A 25,396-nucleotide genomic window follows, 5' to 3' on the forward strand; every position below is an offset into this window, starting at 1 on the left:
GCTAATGTACATTTGGATTAGATGTAGCAAATGCTGCTGATTCATTAAGAGTCATGAAGTACAAGACAAATTAGTGCTGTTAGCTACAAACAGCTTTCTCATGAATAGCAGAAACAGCATCCAACATTTTCTGAAGATTGATTTTTACACCTGTTCATGTTTATACTAACATACATACTGTAACGTGTTTTGCTACTGAAGACATCGTTCGGATTGTTAATTGGTTTATTTAACAACCTAGAAATCTTGGCTACAATTACTTATAACACTGTTACAGGTTTACACACTTTATAAACCCTACACAATATTCTATTCACTCTATCTTCAGTTGTCTTCACGTATTAATTACGTGGGAGCTATACAAGTGTCACTGTATTACACACTCCCAATTACTTCTCTTGTGAGCCAAGCATCTGCTTCTCATACTATCACTTCTAATCACACGTCCCGGTATTCTTCTTTCCGCTACAACTGAACTCGGCAACTGTTCCAATTCAACTGTCTCCAGCAGCGGATACATTTCGACTGTGTCACTCCTGATCACACACTACTAACTACTAATCACTCACTACTCGCTCCTAACTAACTACTGAATAGTGTTCACTGCTATTTATTTAGCCTCCGTACTACGGACAACACAGAAAACTGTTATGTAATATGTACCACTGTTTCTTCACACCGTGTTTACAGGTGTGGCTAGCAACGCTGTCGAGAGCTGTTTATTGCTGTGTAGCAACTGCGGTATCCCTTGGTAACAACACAGTCGCTCTTCTGCCAATTCACCGCGGGGAGGGGGTGTTTACTGAGCGTTGCGTGGTAATGGAAGGGGTGGGGGTATGTGACGTCACTCGCAGACCGCAGAGTTCATGTGACCCCTAATTCCCGTTGCGCCATGCACATCACACCACATTAGCAATAGAAGCAGAAGATTGGCCAAGTAATCATTCAGTATTTCAAATACAAGAGTGTTTATTGCTGAAACAAAATTATGTTACACATCTGTAATAATATCTATGGTCTTATAGTGTAGATGCATATATTTTTCATTAAATTGAGGACTGTTTTTTATTAAAACTTGCCAAAATTATTATCTTTCACTACAACATTTTGGATCAAATACAAACAGAATATTTTTTCTCAATACTGTTCTGAAAAAAATAAAGAGTTGCATTGTTTTCATGTCTGCATATCATATCCTCTTGGATGAAATGTATCATGAATCAGGTACAGGTTTCTTCTGTGTAATTCTTATGAATAAAAAATGTGCTAATCAAATCAACAAGAGTATTTATATGCAGTTCCTGAAGTAAGCAATAACAGTGACTGCATGTATCGGAATTGCTCACCCGTAAGACCCTTAGAAGCATCTCCACATCTAACATGTTATGTATGCTTTATGCATGCTTAAATCTGTTATAGTATGATCTGTTCGAGAAGCAGCTCCAATTCAGGAATATCTTACTAGTACACAGGAATAATAATTTTGACTATATAGTATTAATGTGAGAGGCTCAGAGAAATCATTTCCACACGTCTGTACCTTGTGTGCTTTACGTAATATATAAAATGTGTGGTTTTCAGTTAATATACCAAGATCAGTTATTTCACACATGATGAACTCCATGTCAGCGAACTGCTAAACGTGCACTACAGAAAATTTTCTGTGATATCAGATGATTGAAATGAATTATGAATTAAGTTGTTACAATCAATGCCTCTATCAGAAAGGTTATTAATACAAGTATTACAGATGATTGAATACTTCAAGATATTATCAAATACTTTAAAATATTTTAAATTACTTATACATTAAAATTTTAGTTTATACATTAAAACTTCAAGTTTTCATATAATTCTAATTCTTGGTTCAGTACCAGGACATTTTATTCTGATAGCTTCAATAAACTGAAATCTCTCAACATGCTTCACACAAGATCTACACGGCACAACATTCCAGAAAACGGCATTCTTCATGCTTCAAAAACTCGGAAAACCTAGCAGAATTAACTGATATGAAAGCACTCCTGTAAACTGCATGAGTATTCTCGAACCCACACAAGGATATAACCCTTCATAAAAACATTTCTTGCATAACTACTCATATTATGGTGAGCAAAGAGAATGTCTGCAATACCCTACACTTTCTAACATAGGACAGACTAATCTCACAACACTGAAATCAGTACACAATTTTAATCTTAATACAGAATATTGTATAACCTTATCAAGGTTTAAAAAGACATTTCAGAAATGAAAAAGAAAGAATAAATTGAGTTCTTTTCTCCTTCTTTCACTTCTGTTTTAAGTAAACAAATCCTTACCTGTACTATTTTTCCCACCGCTCTCTAATTGATCTTTGCCACTCAATTTGAAGAAAAAATGATGATAAAGGAATACCAACATTTAATTTCTCACAGTGTCTGAAAATTGCTCCAATTCTTGTGCAGAGGAGCACCTCATCTATTCTCACCACATGCAGATATGAGCAGTGAGTAGATGCCAAACTGCAGCTCCACACAACCACTTGTGACAACGTTGGTTCTTGCATAGGTCACATTATATGGTGATGAGATTCCGAAGAAGTCAACATTGGTCTTCGGGTAGTATTTAAGTAGACATTAGATTCTTCTCCTGAATATCGTTTTCACAGCCATTCAATGAGTCTTCCATAGCAGCAATCTGTTCAGCCAGTGGCCTGTTTCAGGACTGCTGCTGCATGCGCTCCAGAGTGATCACGCTTCTCATCAAATACCATGGTTGAGTGGTATGGGGGAGGTTTGCCACATGAGACAACAGATTCATAACTTGGAGGTAATTCATCACCCACTACCAGATGTAGCTTACTACTTGTAGAGGGTCTTGTGTCCTAAACAAAAGGTTTCAGTCACTCACAGAAACTGCCAATATTAAGATTTGTTCTGAACATACAATGATATCTGGCACAGGAAAGTGAGCAATATACTAAATTCAGAGTTTGTCTGACTTAATTCTAATATTGAATTATTTTATTACATTCTACACTATTTGTTTCACATTGTCCCACAAATATCTCACAGCTGCAAAAACTGAAAAGCCTGGCAAGTGTATTCGGAAAGTTCAATAAATTAAATCCTTCACCTGACAGAAAGGAGTCACAATCCTCCAACTAGAAACCTAATTTTATTCAAACTGTGACTTTCTCGACAAACAACATGAGAAACAAAGCTCTCTAATGCTTTTCAGTCACAGTTCTTTGGGAAGTAAAGAGTAAGTAAAGGTATCCCTGTAGCAGGCTGAGGAGGGCCATAGGTTTGTGAGATGTTGAGGGTGCCACATTTTCTAGACAATCGACTCACAGATGGCAATGAGGCTGTTAGCCTTACATGCTGGTCGCCCTTTACCCCCAAGAATATTTCTGGTATGCATTTCTGTTAGAGGCTGAGTAGACCCCTGGGCCATAGTGCGGCTGGAAGAATTAGGTTAATTGAAAGAATCCACCTCATCGGAATTTGATCCCACTTCCTTCTGGCTTGTAGCATAGTGCCTCAACCAACTACGCTACTGCATGCCCCGTTCTTGGGGGAGTAGAGGTTCAAAAAGACAATGAGAGAACGATGCTTTGGTAACACTTGCAGGATTTACCTCATACACGTATTACTTCTGTCTAGTGTTGGACAGATCAAACAGAGTACAGATGCTGGTCTGATTTAATCATGGCTCCACACTGAATCAAAAATACAGAGATTTTCCATGGTCCACAGCCAAGAGTGTCTGACTCAAGGCTGAAAAGGTGGAATCATCACTACACAATTCTGTTTGCCATGGTATCTATGTGGGAAATTTGATTTTAATAACATCTGCTGCAGGAGCACTGTCAGAAAAAATTATACTCTGCATAAGGGAATTGTATGCAGCTTCCGTATTTGCCCAAAGAAAAGGCAGATATTTCTGTAATGTTTCTCATCAAGAACTAAATCAACTTTTAAATTTCTATATACTCTTCTTCTATATCCCTTTTCAAGCAGGGTTGATTGAAAGAATGTCACTATTTTTATAGCTCTATGGTATAAAAGTCTGGGAAACACTGATACAGAGAGAACATTTTTAAGTGAAGTCTCTTAACAAAGCAAACAAAGTTTTAAATAATATTTTGAACACAGTCCGCCATCACAGTTTTTTAAACCAAAACGTTTCTGAAATTTGTTTTAGTTTCTTCTACAAGTGACAGATAAAATAGGGTATACTACTTCTTGACTGCCTCAATAGGACTAGTCTTAACCACTGGGTAAAGGTTTTGAAAGAACATGGATGTACGACATCCAAAATGCACATCAAGAAGATTATTGTTTGCACACTATCACCAGAAACATTCTGGCCATCTTAAGAAAAGTATTACTCACGTCTGATCCATAGTGTGGACTGTACGGTTCCTGAGATGCTGCCCAGATGCAGATGCCCAGGCGATGAGTGATATAACCACAGACCATGAGGCTTACAAAGAGCAGTGCCAGGCCAAGGCCAAGCACATGCCAGCGCATTTCAGGATCATTGGTCCAGTCACCTCTCATATTGCTTTCCAACATCAGCCCAAACACCACTAGAAGCGGCAGTGACACTAATGCCACCACAAGGTCGATCAGTGACTGTCTTTTAGCCTGAGCCACCTGTCAGCACATTGCAATGACAGTTCATATGACAAATGGCTTTCCAAAACACTAGCACTCACAAACAGATATAGTTTCCTGAAACTGTTACTGATTTGGAAGTGTTTGGAAATATTCAAACATGATAGAAAATGGGAGATTCTTTCATCTTGTAACCCCTTTTAAAGCCTTCCATCTTCCACACCACCAATTCTCCCAGTAATACCACAAATAAAGACTTAGAACTGAGCAAGTGAGCATAGCAGGCTGAGCTCATATTTGTTGAATTTGAAAGCACCGAGATCACTCAAGTGGGATCATGTCAACTACATTAATACCTACAATTTTAGCTGATGCATTTTTAGAAATGTTGAATATTTAAACAAATGAAAGGAAAATTAATTTCTGGCTATGAAATATTCAGTACATGAAACCTTACCATGATTGCTGTCATAAATAAATGAATAATAGGTATGTAAGGAACATGTTTGGAAAACATGAGTACTTCAAACTGAAGTACACTTTTCCACAATGATTTTATTTCCCAGCTTTTAAGTTTTTAAATAAACTATTTGTCAGAAGATAGAAATCTTCATTTGATATGATTCTGCTGGAATAGCCAGGAAACGAAGTTAGAAATTTCCCTTAAATGGCACCACCTTATTGACACAGTACACTACTATTAATAATGTTATACACAGAACAACATAACAACACCCCACCACCTACCCCCACAACATCAAAACTCAATCAAAATGAAGACAGCACACACACACACACACACACACACATCCAGCAGTACAACACATGCAGTCACAGGAGCAAGAGACAACAAAAAGCATAATATACACATGAATGTAGGAAGAGTGCTCCCATAGAGGAGGATTGGCGTGACTCGTGTATTTGAGATACAACGTATGGATGACAAATCCTGAAAGGTTTTAGTATTTAGAATTTGTTGATATACATGACGAATATGCATTTTAGTCATTTTATGGAGAAGTGATGGCATGCAGGGCAGTAGTTTGACGTGGATAGAGACACACCTGAAGATGGCACATTAGTGCCAAAACATGTAGTGTAAAAGTGAAGAGAAAGGTGAAATTGTGTGCACTGTAAGACGGTTAGCAAAAATACACATCATGGACACAGTACACATTTTGTTACATGTCAGATTGGCAACAAAGTTATATATGTTATAAACTCCAAGTTACTGAAGCTGCGTACTTCCATATTGAGCAAGCGTAAGAACAGGTTCCTGTGAACGATATTCAGACACAAGGCCGAAGAAATAACCGATGATGTGGAAAGTTCTGTAATGAGGAAGGCCATAATTTGTTCTCTATACTGATTAATACAATTAACAAGGGAGATGAGATGGCCAAGGCATGTAACACACATGAGATATGAGAAATGCATAAAAATTTTAGTATAGGGGGAGAAGGCAAGATGCCACTTGGGAAACCTTGGGATACATGAGAAGACTACATCAGAATATATCTGAAATAAGTAGGATTGCTGGTGAGGACTGACTTAGGAAAGGATTCAGTGATGGATATTTTGTAGACTACATTGTAAAGGATCCTTGAGTTCCTTAAGAGAGGGTGCACTTTTACACAAGCTGAGTGACTACCAGTTTCTGAAGCAGAACTCCGTCACATAGCTATTTGGTTACAGAACTTTCGTTTTACATGATAAGATGAAAGAAAACGTGACTGTGCGGTGTTTGCCTGCTCAAACACTGGGATTGTTGGTTCGAATTCCACTAGAGGCATGAATGTCTGCATTTGTGTTGTCCTGTGTAGGTAGCGACCTTGGTACAGGCTGATCACCCATCCAAGGAGTTATACCAACTATATACAAAATTCAAATTTCGGAATTAATTAATTCTGAGTGTGCACAAGTCAGGGAGCCAAATCTGTCAAAGTAGAAGATTGTTATACAAGATATGAGGTTTTCACGGCAGCGACTATGAAGAATGCCGTCTATTGGGATGTGGCGCCGTATAGACATTGTGTAAACCGACGTTTCTGAGGAATGTCAGTTTACACAATATCTGCACAGCACCACATCCCAGAATACGGCATTCTTCTAGAAGATTATTATTATTATTATTATTTACTAGAGGAATTCCGTAATATATTTGGCATGCCTGTCTATAACAATCATGTCCTTACCACCTTGACTTCGTAAACTAACCTCCCACGTTCTGTAAAACGGGAAGACTCACTGCTCTAAGCGTAGGCCTATCTCCTTTCTCGACTTGGTCTCTGGGTTACACGTAAGGAGCATGACAAGTAGAAACGTGATGGACGCCTCCACATTGAGGAAAAGGCGATGACACACTGCAATTCATGCCCCCTTATTGTATAACATATACATCCTACAGTACTTATCTCAGTGGACCCGACCAAATTCAATGCGCGGTCTGTTCAGAGAGGTCAGGTCTAAAAACACGGAAAACTTTTCGGCCTCTTTGACAGACAAGCTGTCATTTCACTCATCCCTGACTTTCACCCAGTGAGACAGAGTGAAATCTGTTCCATTCTTGCAGCTTCGTAGTTTTCATGAAAGTAATGTCTCGTATTCTTTGTCTTTTATTTTTTCTTTTTGGTTTGAGATTCAAAATAAAGAATGAAGGTCCTTGTTAGGCAGTCATAACTAAATTGTAAACAATCATTAGATTCTAGTTGACGACACAAAACCAAACAAATCATGAACATGATCGTAATGTCTAGATACTAATGCGCGGGTCTATAGAATCCATAGAGCACAGACCGGGGTCAGGGGTGCGGAATTGCGGACTGTACGGCTCCACACGTAGACCCAAATATCTCCATGACTCAGCACTTTACTGCACATTGCCATCTAGAGCTTTAACCATCAAATTAAACGTCATTTTGAAAGAGCGATGTCATACACATACATCGTTAAGTACTTAGGCCACCTTGACGAAAGTTATATAATTTTCGAAAGTCTGTAACCACACAAAATAACCTCACATCTAATGCCGTGAATGTTATTTCCACGTTGATATAACGCACAGCCGCCATATTGTCATTTCTGAATAATGAAAGATGGAGGGGTTTCAAATTTCTTGATGTTCTTACAGAGTTCTATGAAAATAGGACAATAACGGCGCTAATATTGACCTGCGTAGTTGAAATGAGGGGACATGAGCAGACCTGACACACGGAAACATATGCATCTCGAATCCCAAGGTAAATGGAAACACTATAGAGCCACTATTCTAGAAGAGGTTATGTTTTCGTTTTACGACTGTTCTTCTTCTCCTTCCTCTTGAAAATTCCTCTAAATTAATTATGAAATTATGATCTTACAGACGCTTTGGGCAAGTGATCAACCCTGTCGCATGTCCGCTAAATATACAGGACATCAAAACTTAGAAAGAACAGAGACATCCATGCGTCAAGTGGAATTTGAACCCACGATCCCAGTGTTTGAGCGGTTGAATATACTCGTATTTAGTGCCTTAGACCACGTGGCCACTGTGATCGGCTACTGTTATTATTACCTCATGAAAATAAAGGCTTATTAGTTATTATGTAAAAAAGACAACGTTAAAACAAAATTCCCAATATGAGAAGTCATAGCGCATGTATACGTAACGAGTATATACCTGGAACATGATATTTCGTTTTTCGGATGGATTATCCACATCAGTCAGTCACAATACATGTAAAAGTCCGCTTCAGTTGAAGTCTGTTACCGAAACACCACGTATACCCGTAATTCTAAACTGTTTTGTACTGAGATCTAGAATGAGGAAAGTCGGTACTCTCACTATACGTAGGAGAACTAGAATAACCAGTAATCAGCCGCAAGATGTGCCTCATTCTGCTGTATAACAAATCTTGGAAGATCGACTTCTTCATTCAGTCCCATGACACGTCCGCCTGGTATTGGTTGCGTATGAGAGACCAGAGGTCATGTGGATGGGGGCACGAGAAGGTCAGTCTGAAGCACACTGGCTGTCATCGAGCGTCATCGAGACTGGTCGGGACTGTAGCGCTGCGGAAGCTGTTACACGACGAAAATTTATTAGAAATTTTGAACTAAAAGCTGCGCTTTACTGAATTCCTCTTATCAGAATCAACTAGTGTGGGATTTTTGAGCTTTTCATTCGGTTGATTGTGAAGGTTACCGTCTCCTCCATGCAGGTGTTGACCTACATGAGCCCACGCTCCGTAACATTGTAAAGGCAAACAAGAAAAGTAAAGCTAGCTCTGTAACAGGAGGTGGAAGCCCGTATGGTTGACATACGTCGAGGCTCCCACATTTTCTACACAATCGGCTCATAGATGGCGGTGATGTCAGCCTTACACTCCGGCCGTTCTTTACTCCCAGAAAGATTCCTGGTAATCATTTCTGTTAGAGACTGAGTCGGCCTCTTGGCCATAGTGAGGCTGGAAAAATTATATCAATTGAAAAATCCAACGACTTCATCGGGAATAGAACCGGCGTCCTTCCGGCTTGTAGAATAGGGTCTCAACCAACTACGCTACCGCTTGTAATCTTCAAAAAGACTCGAAATCCATAGCATGCCTTCATTCTATACTTTTCGTTCAAGGAATGCATAAAAATGGCTGCCGACCCAAGGAGCCAAACTAGGCGTGTTCCTGTCCAGCCTACGTAAATCGTGGCACTTTTCTTTCGCAGTGAAGTCTCTGGAGAACACTGCACGCCTCGTCATATGCCATGCTGTATATCGGGGAAGTGGTTCGTTTCATCAAGGACTTTATCCCTACCACTGCCAATATTCGCATGAATATCATAACCATATTGTTTGTGTCTGAAGTGTGATGCATGTGGAATGCGAACTGTTAATTCCTGCAACTGCACGATCATTCCGTCCAAACTGATTTGCAACAAATTTTGCTTTGTGTTTCAATCACATGAGCATTCTCTGCATTTTGATTTTAACATAAATATCGAATTTATTTTGTTTCTTCTAGTTATTGCTATGACTTCACAAACAATTATTACTTAATAATAATCAATTTTGCAAATCCCAAACATACATAAAATTCATATTGTAAGTTTTAAACAAATGTTAACAGAAAAGAGAGGTTGGGATGGAGATGCAAACACACTTCATTCCGGCACTGGTCTAGGCACAAGAACAATGACGATACGATTAAACTCATACAAATTCGGTGTTACTAACCAGAACTACCGTCTCTAGGTTATGCAAGTATCCTGATAAATACAGTCTTGAGGTTCAGGGCCAAGGTGATTTTTCTTTGCTCCACAGGGTCCAGACAGGTCGCGGGGCCCACTCAGCCTCCTATAGAATGGGTTAAAAAAAGGGCAAAGATATCCCTGTAACAGGCCGTGGAGGCCCATAGGGTTGTAAGACGTTGAGGGTCCCGCATTTTCTAGACACTCGGAACACAGATGGCTGTAAAGTTGTCAGCCTTAAGCACCTGCCGCCCTTTACCCCACAGGAAGATTCCTGATACTCATTTCTGTCAGAGGCTGAGTCGACCCCAGGGCTGGAAGGATTAGGTCAATTGAAAAATCCACCTTATCGGGACTCGAATCCGCGACCTTTCGGCTTGTAGCATAGTGCCTCAACCAACTACGCTACCGTGTGCCCCTATGGAATTGGTATCGGGGGCTTTTTCCCTGCTTGGAGACTGGTGCGTGAAGCTGACCACTCACTTCCATCTAGTGCCGAGGTTAAGAATGGTGGAAACATACCTCCACTCCCCGACATGTCTTCATGCCGTGGTGCTTAAATACTTAAGGACAGACGTGTAGTCGGCAGTTTGTAGCACAAATGTTCATCGCCTACTAACTACACTGTCTGCAGACAGCGGTCCTAAGCACAGTAGACTGTGAAGTCTCTACATGTAGCAGTGATCCAGCCTAATGAAAAAGTCTTTAATTATTCCTGTTTAAATCTGAAATTGCTGAATGGTCTCGGACTTGACGTGGACGTCAAGGTTTCTGCCTCCAGACCTTCGCTCTAAGGCTTTTTGTGAACTCATAAGCTATCCAAAAAACGCTATACCACCATCGTTACCTATAACCAATTGAAGTGTTAAGCTGCAGCCTAAATCAAGGACTCCTTTACCACCATGAAAATCTGGAAGGGTAAGCATAATGATAACGACAAATTTGTCCCTACCGTTATAATTATGCCTACCCTTCCAAATTTTCATGATGGATATCTATATCTATATATATATAGATCCACATATTCTTAACCTCGGTGTTAGATGGAGGTGAGTGGTCAGCTTCACGCACCCGCCGCTTTAACCGCAGGGAAAGAGCCCACGGTACCCATTATATAGGAGGTTAGGTGGGCCCCAGAGCCAGTCTGGAAGCTGTGGAGAGGAGAATTGCGAAAGGTTAAGGCTGGATGACAAAATTTGGGGTATTCTTGGAAATTTAGAAGGCAGGACCTGATCAGGGAACAGTCAAAACCGAGCTCCCTAAGGACAGGAAAGGCAGTGAAGAGCAGAGCAGCGTTAAGTGGGCTAGGTTAAATGGGAGACTGAAGTCGCAGTTAAGAGTTGACATGACCCTCAGAAAGTCAATTACAGTCCACTGTAGAAGTACACTACTGGATCAAATTGTTAGCATCGTAAATTGATAAACTGATAAAACCAGTGACTTTATATTAAATAATATAAGGCTTGAGGAATATCGTCTTCTGGGATGTGGCGCTGTATAGATCCTGTATGAACGGACGTTTCGGAGGAATATGTCGCCTCCATCTTCAGCGTAGAAAAATCCGCGAGCGAGGAACCAGCGTGAACAGATGGTCGGTTCACACAAGCTCTACACGGCGCCACATCCCGTAAGGGCATTCTTCATAGTCACGACTGTGAAGACACCAAATCTTACAATATAAGGTTTAGTCAGCCTTTAGTTAACAACAATTGGTGCTGTATTCAGGTGCAGTGAATTAATGAACCTGTAAGCACGACTAAGATATTTGAATGGCAGGGTATGCCAACTACCGTTGCTCCTCTTACTCGTGTTATACTGCAGCATTGTCTTGCACTGTGTATTCTGACTCCTTGCAGCCTTTCTGCAACCCGTCGCCATATTAACATTCACACTCCAGTGTCTTCATTTCTTCTCATTATATAACACGAGATGTTTCGGCCTAATTGACCATCACCAGGTGTTGGATTAAAGAAACCTGTTGCTCTGTTATCACGCTGTTTTGCTTTTCATTTGGATGTAAACTCCGTGGCCTGTTGTCCGCAAGCGAACTACACCGACGGAGCGACCGCCGCTTATCGAGGAAGTTAGTGCCAACTTTTGTGGATAGAGAGTGTCACGTGGTCAGCGCAACGGATCCCCACGGTTGTTAATCTCGGTTTTCTAGACCGGAGCCGCTATTTTCTTGAAAGAACTCCTCAATTATCATCACGAGGTTGAGTGGAACCCGTTCCACACCCACTACTTCATAGAAAATCTGGTAGCGCCGGAAATGGAACCCGGAACCTCTGGATATGTAGCCACGAACTCTGACCACTAGACCACAGAGGCGGTCCATTTGGATGTAAAACTCTTGTGAAATATTTTTGGCTTATTTTTAGGTTATCGTGCCAACTCTATTTATATGCATTGTCTGGTACATGAAGAGACGAAAACGTTGAAATGTGAAAATTAATGTATCGAAGAGGTTGCACAAAGACAGCAAGGAGTAAGAATACGAAGTTAGAATACGTCCTTGTTTATTTCTTTTGCGCCATTGCTACCAACATAACCCATCGTCCTAATCAGATCCTATTCCCTGTTACGAAGTCAACACATATACAGTCACTGAAACGTTAAGTCCCCAAAGCTCAATGACTTAGGATATGCAAATTAATCACCGAACCCAGTCGCCTTGACCCGTAAAGAAACCCCGAGATACGATTACGCCGTCAGCATCGTTCAAAGACGAGTGACTGCACCGTCCAGAAAAATCTGGATTTCAACGTGCAGATTCGTGACCACGGTTACTATGATAATAATAAGGCTATAATGAAGTTGGATATGCTGTAATACCAGTTTTGGACCGTTAATTAGATGCAGAAAACCGTCATTTTTATTCGCTTCCTCAATAACAAATTATAACTTGATTTTATGCCCTCTGTTATTCCAGCACTGATCCATAATCATTCATAGTTTCCTGCTTACATCTTCACGGAAGAAAATCAAGTGTTCCGGAAGCTTACAAGGCAACATTAAGCAATACAATTCAGTCTCTGAAGACAATACTGCAATAATTCGCATTTAAATACGAGAGGTCAAGTTGTCACTGTGCTGAGTTATCGCACTGTGCCATGATGGCGGAAGGGGAATGGAAGTATGCATCCGCATATTCTTAGCTCGGCACTACATGAAGGTGGGTGGACAGCTTCAGACCTCTGGGTAAACTGCCCATGTTAACGATTTGGTAGGAGACTACGTGAACCGTGGTGCTGGTATGGAGAAGAGACAAATCGCTTGCCCGTGCAGGGAATCGAACTATGATCGTTCGGTCGTTTTCCCTGTACAGTACCTACCATACCTACCGAGCTATTCCGGTTCATATTGAAATAGATGAGTATGTATTAAATTATCGTCTCGATAAATGGTTGCTTAGTGGCAAGTGTACTGTCAGCAGTAGTGCCAACACGACAACACAGACGAACCTGGCGGCCAACTGACGGAGCACATTTCACATGCCTTTTATTTTTGTTTTGTTTTATATGAAAATTTCTGCAGATTTTTTTATATATGGTGACTATTAATTTGGCAGTAATCTAAACCTGTTATGCCCCAATATACACAAAACTGTTTTAAGAAATACAACATCAATGACGATTAGTTTCATGGTTTCTGGAAATTTTGTTAGTATGGCAAAATTTTGAAAAGGAACTGTGTTCTCTTTTAACTGATATGGGGTTGACACTTTCAATTCTGGTGCGACATTTACACTTGCGCCGGACCTAATAAGGGTTCCAGTGTTTTAGTTTTGGGAGAAAATAATGGGTACAGAAACTGGCTTGGACTCAAACCCACACAGCAAAATTAATATCTTTTCTTGAGTTTTCCTCCTTGAAAATAAAGTTCAAAGCGTGGATTATGTACACAGGTAATTTTTTTTTAATTCTCTTAGGGGGGGGGGGGTTGAGTCCAACTGGGCCCACTCGGCACGGCGGCCACTGATTGGCCTATTTTAGCCTGCCCCGGGTGATTATGATGATGGAGAATTTGGTGGAATGAAGACTGGCAGGGGAAACCGAAGTACTCGGAGAAAATCCGCCACAGTGCCACTTTGTCGACCACAACTCCCACTTGACCAGACCCGGGATCGAACCCGGGCCGCCGTGGTGAGAAGCCAGCGACTACCGGCTTGAGCTATGGCGCTGCCAAGTACATAGGTATCTATGAACTTCTGAATTCCTTTCGGTTTCAAATCGATGTGCTGGTGTGCCAGTACTGAGCCTTCAATTTACGGAAACAAACTATGGAGAACAAACAAGAACGCCAATGAAATACGTTAAGACTTAATGAGTTACGACTCAATATTTTTTCGAAATAGATAACTGAAAAAATATCAGAAATATTGTAAATGAGCCTCCCACTTTGCTCAAGAATTTAATCTCCTGTGCAACTAATATGTTTCGTCATTAAGAATCTTACAATTCGAAACCAGTCCCAGATTTTGATGTTCTGAAGTGGATCAAGTTGCGCTGGCAGATTAAGAGCACGGAAAGCACTATGACCGATTTCCAGGGACAAACTGTAATCTTGTTCAGCCAGGAGACAGTCTGGTCGAATGAAATGTTCCTAGCCTAGTACACATGAATACCAGACGAACAGTTTCATGTTTACTTAAGTAAGAAACCATCATTCATATAAAACAATAATAAAATTTCCTGTAGCACGTGACTTATAAAACACTGTACATGTCTGCAAACAAGAATGACTCTGGAGTTGAGGTTCTCATTGTGCTGGTACAAAAGCACGATCTTCTGGGTTGTAACACCGTGTACTTCAACGGCCAGAAATCCATACTTTTCAAGAACAATTCTGTTTACGGCCAAGTAGAGATACATTACAACGAGTCCTGTGACTACAAGAATGACCTCCAAACGATTCGATAAGCGAGTGACACTTAAAAAGAAAACTGACAAGTCTGGGTTAACAGTAGCAATCAGGCTGACAGCGTACACACCAGCTTGTCCATTACGGCTTTAAAACTACTGAGCATGCAAGTTACTTTACATGTAGCTCCGCGGCTCTCCCAACATGCAACGGCAGATAATGTTACAGCCGGACACCCACTTGTGCATTCTTCCGTAACGTAACAGCGTAATGTTACAAGTATGTACGGTATCAGTGTAATCATTCGCTCTTGCTCGGTTCGCGGCACGGCCGATACACACTGCTATCTATTTTCCAGCGAGTATCAAACCAAGTTGGGGAACGCGCTAGTGTAGTTAGTTGAGGCACTATGCTACAAGCCGTAAGGTCGCGGGTTCGAGTTCCGATGAAGTGGATTTTTCAATTTACCTAATCCTTCCAACCGCACTAGGACCCTGGGGTTGACTAAGCCTCTAACAGGAATGAGTAGCAGAAATCTTCCTGGGGGTAAAAGGCGGCCGGCGCGTAAGACTGACAACCTCACCGCTATCTGTGAACCGATTGTCTAGAAAATGTGGGAACCTCGACGTCTCATGACCCTATGGGCCTCCACGGCCTGTTACAGGGATAGCTTTAGTTTTATGATACCTTGTTGCTTTACACCATTTGAACAGGCGTGTGTACGCGTTTGTGTGCGTGTTCCCCACCCGAAAACCGTTCCTCATCGGGCCCTGTTTATTTCTCCACAATATTTTTCATATCTCATTTCTCTGAGTACTGTAATTTTCAGAGTGGAATAAAGGATGCACGTTAGCATTGAGAGAACTGTACAAAGCTAAGCCTGTGCTCTGGGGTCCAACACCTCCCTCAAGTATTACAATAAACACATTAAATACAACGCTTGGGAAGAATTCGCTAAGCCTGTGGGGTTCAATTTCAATTTCAATTTCAATTTATTTCAAATTCAAAAATAGATCCAGATACAGCCTGGGAAACAACCATTGGATATAGAATGAGTCACAGATCAAAAAACAAGCATTCCATTCCCACAGGAACAAGTCAAGGCATTCATAATATAAAACAAAATAAAAGAACATATCGGCCATATATACAACAAAACTCCCCCAGTATGGAACTCATGACTCATCTATTATTTCCATAAAATCCAACACTTTAGGACATGGAAAAGTCATATTAGATAGATAAGTAGTACAAAGAACTAAGTCAAGACATAAGAATAGAACCAGAATGCAATTAATCTCGCCGACTAGTACATACAAAAAATTCATCCACAGTATAAAATGGGTGACAAGCAGAGGCATTCATAATATAAAACAAATAAAAAAAGAACATATCAGCTATATATACAACAAAAACTCTGGAACAATCTGGCAAATAGCTTGCTTGCAAATTTTGCGAAGGGATTGCAGGCTGTTGCACAAATCACCAGCAGCAAAATACCGTTGTATTAACTGCCAGTCTCTGTTCAACTGGGGCAGCTCTCTGTACGTGATATCCCCTCTTCGAGGCCGCGACATAGCTCAAGCAGTTAGCCGCTGACTTCTCACCGCGGCGGCCCGGGTTCGATCCCGGGTTTGGTCAAGTGGGATTTGTGGTCGACAAAGTGGCGCTGGGGCAGGTTTCCTCCGAGTACGTCGGTTTCCCCTGCCAATCTTCATTCCACCAATTGTTCCACAATCACCTTCACCTATCATCTGGGGCTGGTACAATAGGCCAGACGTGGCCGCAGTACAAGGGACTTAGTCCCACCCCACAACAATAAAAAAATCCCCTCTTCGCAATTTTCGGACCGACTAAATTAATCAGAAATTTAAAAGTCTCGTGGTGCCATGCCAGTACACTTGTTACACTGTCCATTACTTCCTTGGAACTGAAGTCGCGCCACTGTACACAGTTCTATTTCTACGCATCTGCTTTTGCCACCGGCGTCTTTCCCGTCGTTTCTTGTTCTCTGACACAGTGTGATTTATGAATACAAAGGCTGCGCTTGCTATGTGTAAAGACAAGTTCTGACCAGCAGCTTAGGACGTCTGGTAGATGACGAATATTTGTTCTGTCGTACACACCTGAACGCTCTTTAACATGCAACTCGAAGCCCTCTTTTGTTGTACTATTAGGTTATAGAATAAAGAGCATGTGTGTACCCGGCTTTATTTTCTAAAGACCTTTCATTCTGCTTTCGTCTCGCCTGGTAAGAGCAGTCTCAGGGATGAGAGGCTTCGGATATTTCTTTTCATATGTTAGTTACTTAGTTATCGGTAATTAGTCTTGATGTATTCTAAACAGATACTCTCCAGCTTCACATAAATTATAATTACATTTATTTTTAGTCAAAAATTTATCTATTCTTTACTATCTATCTATGTATACCTATATATATCTATCTATCTCTCTATACCTATATCTATCTGTTTATATCTATATTTATCTATCTATAGCTCTACAGCCCTTGTGGACCTTGGGGGCTTTTTCAGTTTCTTAATCTATACGCAGTCGGTAGGACTCCTTGGACGGGGGATCAGCCCGTCGCAAGGCCGCTACTTACACACAGAACAACGCAAACACAGAGTAAACGCACACAAATATCCATGCCTCGAATGGAATTCGAACCCACGATCCCAATGTTCGAGCGGGCGAAGACGGTTCATGCCATAGACCGCGCGGCCACTGTGATCGGCATTATCCTTCACTGCTAATATCTATTCTGATTATTTCAATGGAACAAGGCTCATTATGTATTATTGGATTTTAAATTGAAAAGTTTCACGGTCTATCCTTTTAGTAACGACACTGTGACAGCCACTGCCTTCCATATCTACGTGTGTACGTGTGGTAATTAGTTTATAAGGTCCATTTATACAGTTGGAATCATTTAAAAAGATCTTGTTCTCTCTTGCGCGCGCACAATCTGCTGTCAGTGGCTGCCGAGGGTGCAATTGAGACAATTTAAATTGAATTACAGCTCCGCAGTGGGCCGTGACAGAACGTCTCCAACCTCTGCCACTGCATAGACGGATATCATGCGGGTTGTAGCTTCAAGGAGCATACTGGAAAGTTTCATGGTATTTTATCGCACTGGCTCAGCTGCTAACATTACAAACAGTGGAAACAGATAAGTTACGACGATTACGAATGATGAATAGGGGGAAATGTAGGAGTTAATATGGTGTATATAGTGACATGCAGACCCGTTGCTAGGCGGCAACCGCGACATAGGTGACTGTACAGTGGCCATTGCTAAGCAGCCGCCCGTAAACAACAGAGGAATGGAGTTTTCTGCGCGGTCCGCTAAGCAACAATTGAACAGCATCAGAGGAACCTTGTTCCCTATATGGTCCGTGTCGAGATGTTATAAGCGGGACAATTGGAGTACTTGAAAGGTAGAAACAAAAGTAAGGAATTATGAGATCACATCTCAAACTCTGTGGCCTATTGCGAAATCGCTTATGAAAGAGGGTGGACCAAAGGCATCAACCGCTGTTCATGGACCTTTAGGAATAACATATCACCCGAACGAGAAAGCCAACGTGATTGCGGACTTTTCAGAAAACCAGGTCACATCTCATGTCCTGTGTGACGAAACCCATGAGCAAAAGATGTAGAACAGAGTCCAAGCTCTCGTCGCATCTGTAGATGACACAAGTTGGGAAAAGTAAAACCGTGTGGACTCGACGGTATTCCAAACGAATGCTTCAGACGATTGGTACATGTGACACATTGATTTAATCACTGCCTTCGGCTGTCCAATTTTCCAAAGCCTTGGAAGGAAGGAAAAGTTATAACGTTACCGAAACCTAGTAAGAACCCGAAATGTCCTCAAAATTTATGTCCGATTAGCCTCTTATCCACAGCAGGCCAGCTATTCGAGAAAATTATTCTGAAAATAGTTCGAAAGCACACTGAAGAAAAGGCCTACTTAATATGGGCCAGTCTGATTTCCGTTACTGTCATAGCACTTCACTGTGTGAAGCTTACTGACCAAGTGACCTTAAATTTAAACAATAACATGTCTACGGCTTCTGTATTCTTGGACATTTAAAAAGCCTTTGATACAATATGACACCATGGCCTGCTACGAAAATTACATAAATTAAAATTTTCGATCAGTTTACTCAAACTTATTAGTTCTCTCTCTCTCTCTCTCTCTCTCTCTCTCAGAGAAAATTCAGACTCTCAGTCGAAGGTAAAATGTGTACGCCAAAGGATATACAAGCTGGGGTGCCACAAGGTTCCGTCCTGTCCTCTACAGTGTGCAGCATATACATAACGATACGCCACAAACACCTGGTGTCTATCTAGATATCTTTTCTGATGACACCTGTATGTATGCGACACACCGCAAAGAGGGTTATGTTCTCAGAAAGCTGCAGCGAGGTCTCAGTGCTATTGAAACACGGTGCGAGCGCTGGAACATAAAAATCAATAAAGATAAAACTCGGGCCATCTACTTTTCTCATAGACTTAGGCCCCTTGAGGTTCATTTTACACTGAATGGACGGAATATACCCTTCTTCAATCGTGTAAGATATCTCGGTGTAATCTTCGATAAGAGAACTATATGGAGTCTATGCACAGAAATGATGGATGCCAAGGCCTTCAGAATATTTATTTCAATCTACTCCTTGTTTAAAGTGAGTTATTAAGCAAGCACAAAAATTAAAATAACCCTCTATAAAGTGCTGATTAGATCAGTAATGACTTAAGTTTGCTTCGCCTGGGAATTAGCGGCAACGCCTGCAAGACAAGGTTCTCCGCACGTAGGTGCCATCGGTCTGCGATTTACACACGGCTTGCAACCTTCCATGTATATACGATTATATAACAAAATTCTGCGAGCAACAAGCAAAAGCCATTACAAAATCATGAGAATGAACATTTTCGCAGCATAGAACAATACGAAACCAGACTTAGAAAATATAAACGGCTTAAACTTGGCTGCGGCCAAGCTTATGACCGCTCAAGTGACTAAGCTGCCGTTGTAGCATATGATAATTAAGACAGACCTGATCCGCTTTGAAAAGCCTGGACTGACAGAGGGCTTGTGTATAGTTCACAAGAGAGAATTGTCAGTAACATGTTACACGGGCCGCGCCATAGCTCAAGCGGTTAGTCGCTGGCTTCCCACCGCGGCGGCCCGAGTTCGATCCCAGGTATGGTCAAGTGAGATTTGTGTTGGAAAAGTGGCGCTGGGGCAGGTTTCCCCTGCCAATCTTCATTCCACCAATTACTCCACAATCACCCTCACCTATCATCAGGGGCTGGTACAATAGGCCAGAAGTGGCCGCAGTACAAGGGACTTAGTCCCACCACACTAGCAATAAAAAATCGTGTTATATGTGTGATACGTACACTAGACAGAAACAAATAAAACTGAAAATGTTCAGTCGAAAAATAAATCTAGTCTTGAGGCTCATGGGGCTTGGCGTCGAGATGGATTAGCGGTAAACCGCCAGTCATAAAATAACTCTGTCTCCGACTATGACAATATGTTATTTGTTGGACGGTCGCCAGTTGGTAAGAAGGTGAGCACGGAAGCAGAGGACGTTGTTGGGATCCGTCATCAGGGAACGGCTGGTGAAGAGACAGCAGACTGAGAAGGCTTTGTACGTGCTGTAGGCAGTGCCATAGCTCAGGCGGTTAGTAGCCGGCTTCCTACGGCTGCGGCCCTTTTTCGAACCCGGGTCAGATCATGTGGGATTTGTGGTGGACAAAGTGACTCTGGGGCGGGTTTTCTCCGAATACTTCGGTTTTCACTGCCAATTCGCATTTCACCGATTGCTCCACACTTATCATTGTCCATCATCCGGGGCTGGTACAATAGGCCGAGCAGTGGCCGCAGTACCACTTGGACTCAGTCTCAACCCACACTTCGTATCTCGAACAGATATGCTGCAAGAAGTAATTAAACTCATGACTTGCTGCAAGGAACGAGCAAGGAAATTGATTCTCCTTTCAATTTCTAAATAGGTCACACAACTTTTCTCTTTGGGAAGTCTTCAATCATTTTCCTTCTCTTCCAGTGTAAACTACTAGACCCAAGTCTGATAAGACAGTGACTGATCACTATTCTGAGGTTTGGTAGGTCATGGCGACCGGTTAAAGTTATAGCACATGGGCTCAAGAAAAATATACACGATTTTGTCGAGGAAAATCTTTTTCTTTTTAAGACGCCACTATAAGGCAGATTGAAATGGAATCTGAATGGATTTTGATATGGAATGGATTGAAGTGACTTCGCAGAAGGAACAGGGAATTGGATTTTAAGGCTCCTAACACACAGCACATTTCTACTCTGTGCCATGTTGACACTGTACATTTAAGTTTTGCGTCAGATTCCCGGTAGGGGAAAATATGTTCTCCAGTGTCCAGACCGGCTCTGGGGCCCACCTAACCTCCTATACAATGGGTACTGGGAGCTCCTTCCTCAGGGAGAAAACAGCCGAGGCGCGGAGCTGACCACCTCCAGCTAGTGCCGAGGTCAAGAAAGGTGGAGCTATACCTCCACTCCCCATACGTCTTCATAGTTTAGTGCTTAATTATTTAAGCATAGGAAGTTTACCTTTAAGCAGTTTTTTATTTAGCCTGTTTGTAATTACTCTAGCTGAGCCACATTTAATGAGAAATATGAACACAATTTGCTTTAAGAAATCGCCGGAGCTAAGGGAATTAAAAAGCATTACATATTGGTCAGTACTGGAATTTGACCCGCACGCCGAGACGGGACGCAGTCGGGCTGGGCGGCTATAACGACATGAAGGCGCTACTTTCACGCATGAAATAAGAAAACAACATTTACGATATTACACAGAGGTTAAAGATCATTTGTGTCCGTATGGCATAAGTTTGTTTAGGATCAGTATCTGCAACATGTTTGTACACTGCTCACTCCTCTCAAACAAGTTCTGTCCGTAAGACAATGGTGAAAGCTTTTCTTCCTAAACTGCTATTAAAATATTATCATGAAAATTTTCCAAGACCTTGGGGGAAAGAATTTATGGCTACCACCTCAGGGAAATATGTTTATAGTATCTATCGACTGCTGCTGTTATCAGCTGCATCAGAAATGCATTTTCCCACACCACCAGAGCATTTATCCGTTATGTTTCATTTGCAGAGGTTATTACAGTATAACGTGAAACGAGGCAGTAATGTGATACGGCGGGTGGGGTCAATTGTGCATGAAGAATCGGCACTAGTTGTCGTCGTCGTCGTCGTCGTCGTCGTCGTCGTCGTCGTCGTCGTCGTCGTCGTCGTCGTCGTCGTCGTCGGTGAATGAGTGTATACGATATCACTGGCAAACCAAGCGGCCGCCTTGGGAGACACGATTTTAGGGACACCCTTTTTTGTTTTACCTTTTGTTAAACGTAAATTAATTTCTGCTGCTCTTTTGTTCGTTATCATGACAACCGATAATAATACAAACACTTTATGGGGTAATCTAAATAAACTCTGTTAAGAACTGTGATACTAAGGATGGTTTTCTTCACAATGTCTGAAAATATCACGTCATTGTGATAAAAGTTTGAGAAAATCTGTTTTTAAATGGAAGGATCTCAATTTTTCGTCCTCTAAGTCGGTATACGGGACCACGCCAACCCTACGTGTTTTGAAAGGGGAAACCCAAATACTGCGAAAAATACGGTCCCATTCTGTCCACTTCAAACCCTACATGGTCTACCCTGGATTTGTACTCTCACCGTCCGCGGTAGGAAAGATAGCAATATGGCCATGAATGATTAGTAAATAATGAATTGTACGGCCGAAGCCTATTTTGAAAATTCTGTCGCAAAAGTCATCCAGAAGGACTGATACTACAGAAGTCCTCAGTCAGGATAGTTACCAGTATTTCGGAGGAATGCATTGCCTCCATCTTAAGAGAAAGTAACCACACACTAGTTCCTCCGAAACGTCGGTAATGATCTACCTGACCACGCACTGTAACATCCCAGAGAACAGCCTCTTCATGGTCACTGCCGTGAGAACTTCCATATCGTATAGCACTGATAGGATTCACTGAACTGTTCCAAGGAATTCATGCGCAAATAATTGCTCAGAAGTGCGAACCTTAAATTTTTGTGTCGCCAATATTTTTAAAATTCAATTCCTCCTGGTAGGTCGCGTCATAAGGACAATCAGCTTTGGGTAAAACACTGATATATTGGGTTTTTGGACTTTATCCATCGTCCTGGTTTTTAAGATAACAAATAAAAACACGACGTTTCGGAAACTGGATCTGTTTCCGTCCTCAGGTGAAGGAAAACACCTATTTAGTTGGGTCCGTTAGAAAGAGCTAGCCTCAATCACTGGAAGTCCAAAAACCCAATATATCAGTGTGTTATACACCATCGTCAGATGGGTAAAGTTTAAAGGCCCATTTACGCAATACAAAATGTAACCGACAGAATATACGTTCATGTTATACACGCACGTCACCGAAATGGACCGCCACAGACAAGCACCGGCCGATGAACTTCGATGAATGTTTCGGGGTGTCGACGTCTATCGGTCACAGAAGAACTTGTAGGTTCTGAGTTCTACCTGACAACCCACCAGTCGCTCACCCACTCAAGAAATTCCAAACATTTTAAGTAAACCGAAGCCTCATTACCGTGTTTACAACAGCCCATAACTGGTCTCTATTATGAGAGAGATTAATCCAGTCCATACTCCTATCTAAGTCTAGGTCTTCTTAGTCGTCTCTTTCCTTCAGGTTTACATTTTGGATTTGACATTAAATAAAAGAAGGGCCAAAACAGATCACACTACTACAATCTTAAATCTTAATTCCGTGAAAAGAAGTTCACAACAAACTAAATGCAAATAACTCCAAACTTTTGGTCAGTTTTTTTATCATGGAGTACACTCAAAAAGTACGCTTAAAACTAACACAAGAACTTACAGTCATTGTATATGATGTTGCCTCTTGTGTCCTTCGAGCAAACTGCGCCAACACACACTACGAGTAGGCACACTAACTCTTTCTGACAGTCATAGCACACTGTTACAAATCTTTTACAGATACTTTATTTTCTTACGTCGACCCGTATAAGCTACTTCCTTGTACGCATGCGCATAAACTTTCTTCGTATCGCGAACCACACGCAGTTTACGTCACGGTGATCCAGACATGCAATCTGGTTACGTAGTATTCGTGATCTGGTCATTTGTGTGGGACAATGCATCAAATGGGGATGTATAGTAAAATCCGATATAAGGTTGCGCCATATGCTTGTACAGTCTGTGGCAAAACAGCAAAGCATTACGGATCACAAGACCGTACCCTCCCTCTAACAAACAGCATTTACATTTGTTAGCGATGTTAAAATTCCTGTTCCATATTCGGCAGGTTCCGGGTTCTATTCTCGGCCTGGAGCCCGGAGATTTTCCTACTATACTAAAACCCATCCAGACAAATGTTTGATATAGTAGCTCAAGAAAATGAAAATATAAATTAGGTCTATCATCACGTTATAATGTGAATACTGCAGAACAGAGAGATTCCAAACACCGCAACACAGCATTCTATAAAGTATATTTTCAACCGATTCTAATAAAAAAACACCAAAACATGGGCCCTTACAAGGCAAACGTAAAGTTTTCCTGTGCTTAATTAATTAAGCACCACGCTATAAAAGCGTAAGAGGGAGTCCAGGTATTGTTTCACCATTCTTGACCTTGACACTAGATGGAGTTATACGATCAACTTCACGCTCCGACCGTTTTAAATAACTCCTAGTACCGACTGGATAGGAGGCTGGGTGGGTCCCAAAGCCGGTCTGGATGCTGTGGTGTAGAGAAAAATATCTTTCCCCTTCTAGGAATCGAACTCTGGCCAACAGCCTGTCGCTATACCCGACTGAACTATCCTGGGTAGCATGGGCTCTATTTCATGCCGGTTTCTTGCTTGGTTTAATCGTATTCAGAATATAATATATTGTCACGTGGGGTATGTCACGCAACAAATAACTTCACGTGGGTCTCGGATTTAGCGAATCTTTATTGTGCTTCACTTCTACACTCACACGCTCTACAATTATTATCAGTTGCAGTATCGCCTGACTTCTGGCCCAATATTCTAATACGACGTCTCAACTATCCTTGGCCGTGGTTGGATCTCAACTATCTCTGATGGCGGCAATTCCAAGACTGTCTTAAATTTGTCTTCATCTATACCGTACGGCGTCTAGGTTTCAACTAACCCCTTTCTATAATCTCGGCCGCTGCTATGCAATGAACCATCGTTATAACCGTGGAGACTCATCTCCGGGGAGAACCGGCGTTCTCTACGCAACGGCTCACTGTTGGGATTACAATACCGCTATTGTTACTTCCTATACAGCGATCTGTTCTAGCGTTTCCATGGGAATACCTCTTCTGGATTCCAGACATGTGACAATATACTGTAACGTAGATGGCGCAACAGGAAGTAGGGGTCACGTGCACTCTGCATTTCCGCGAGTGACGTCACATACCCCCACTCCTTCCATCACTACGCGACGCTCGGTAAACACCACTCACCGCTATCCTGTGACGTCACGCAACAGGGGAGGCTGTGCAGCGACTGTTGCTAGGCAATCGGTAAACACGACGTCACGCAACAGTGGTAGCTATCACGTTACTGTTTTCTGTGTGGTCAGTGCAGAAGCTACATA

General features: G+C 41.7%; 1 protein-coding gene across 4 annotated transcripts; it reads right to left on the reverse strand.

Moving 5' to 3' along the window:
- Positions 1-422: 422 nt before the first annotated feature.
- LOC111862023 lies at positions 423-23,753 on the reverse strand. Of its 4 annotated transcripts, XR_002842362.2 has the most exons (4): positions 8,263-8,500; positions 4,380-4,643; positions 2,322-2,866; positions 423-975 (listed from the first exon to the last, which is right to left on the reverse strand). XR_002842362.2 is itself a non-coding variant. In XM_023847067.2 (3 exons), the coding sequence occupies exons 1-3, from the start codon at positions 23,647-23,649 to the stop codon at positions 2,684-2,686; spliced, it is 453 nt and encodes a 150-aa protein (XP_023702835.1). In that variant the 5' UTR covers positions 23,650-23,753; the 3' UTR covers positions 952-2,683. The 4 variants fall into 4 exon arrangements, 3 of the variants coding, with proteins under 3 accessions (XP_023702835.1, XP_023702834.1, XP_023702837.1); XM_023847067.2 differs by lacking the exon at positions 8,263-8,500 and adding an exon at positions 23,644-23,753 and having other exon boundaries at positions 952-2,866; XM_023847066.2 differs by having other exon boundaries at positions 952-2,866.
- Between the last annotated feature and the right edge of the window lie 1,643 nt (positions 23,754-25,396).

The sequence above is a fragment of the Cryptotermes secundus genome, unplaced genomic scaffold (assembly GCF_002891405.2).
Source record: "Cryptotermes secundus unplaced genomic scaffold, Csec_1.0 scaffold181, whole genome shotgun sequence".
Classification (NCBI taxonomy): domain Eukaryota; kingdom Metazoa; phylum Arthropoda; class Insecta; order Blattodea; family Kalotermitidae; genus Cryptotermes; species Cryptotermes secundus.

Bases quoted from the DNA above. Each gene is read 5' to 3' on its own strand.
- LOC111862023 (XM_023847066.2), bottom strand. The intron at 2,867-4,379 runs GTGAGTAATACT...CCTTTTGTTTAG, and splicing joins GTCCACACTATGGATCAGAC to GACACAAGACCCTCTACAAG.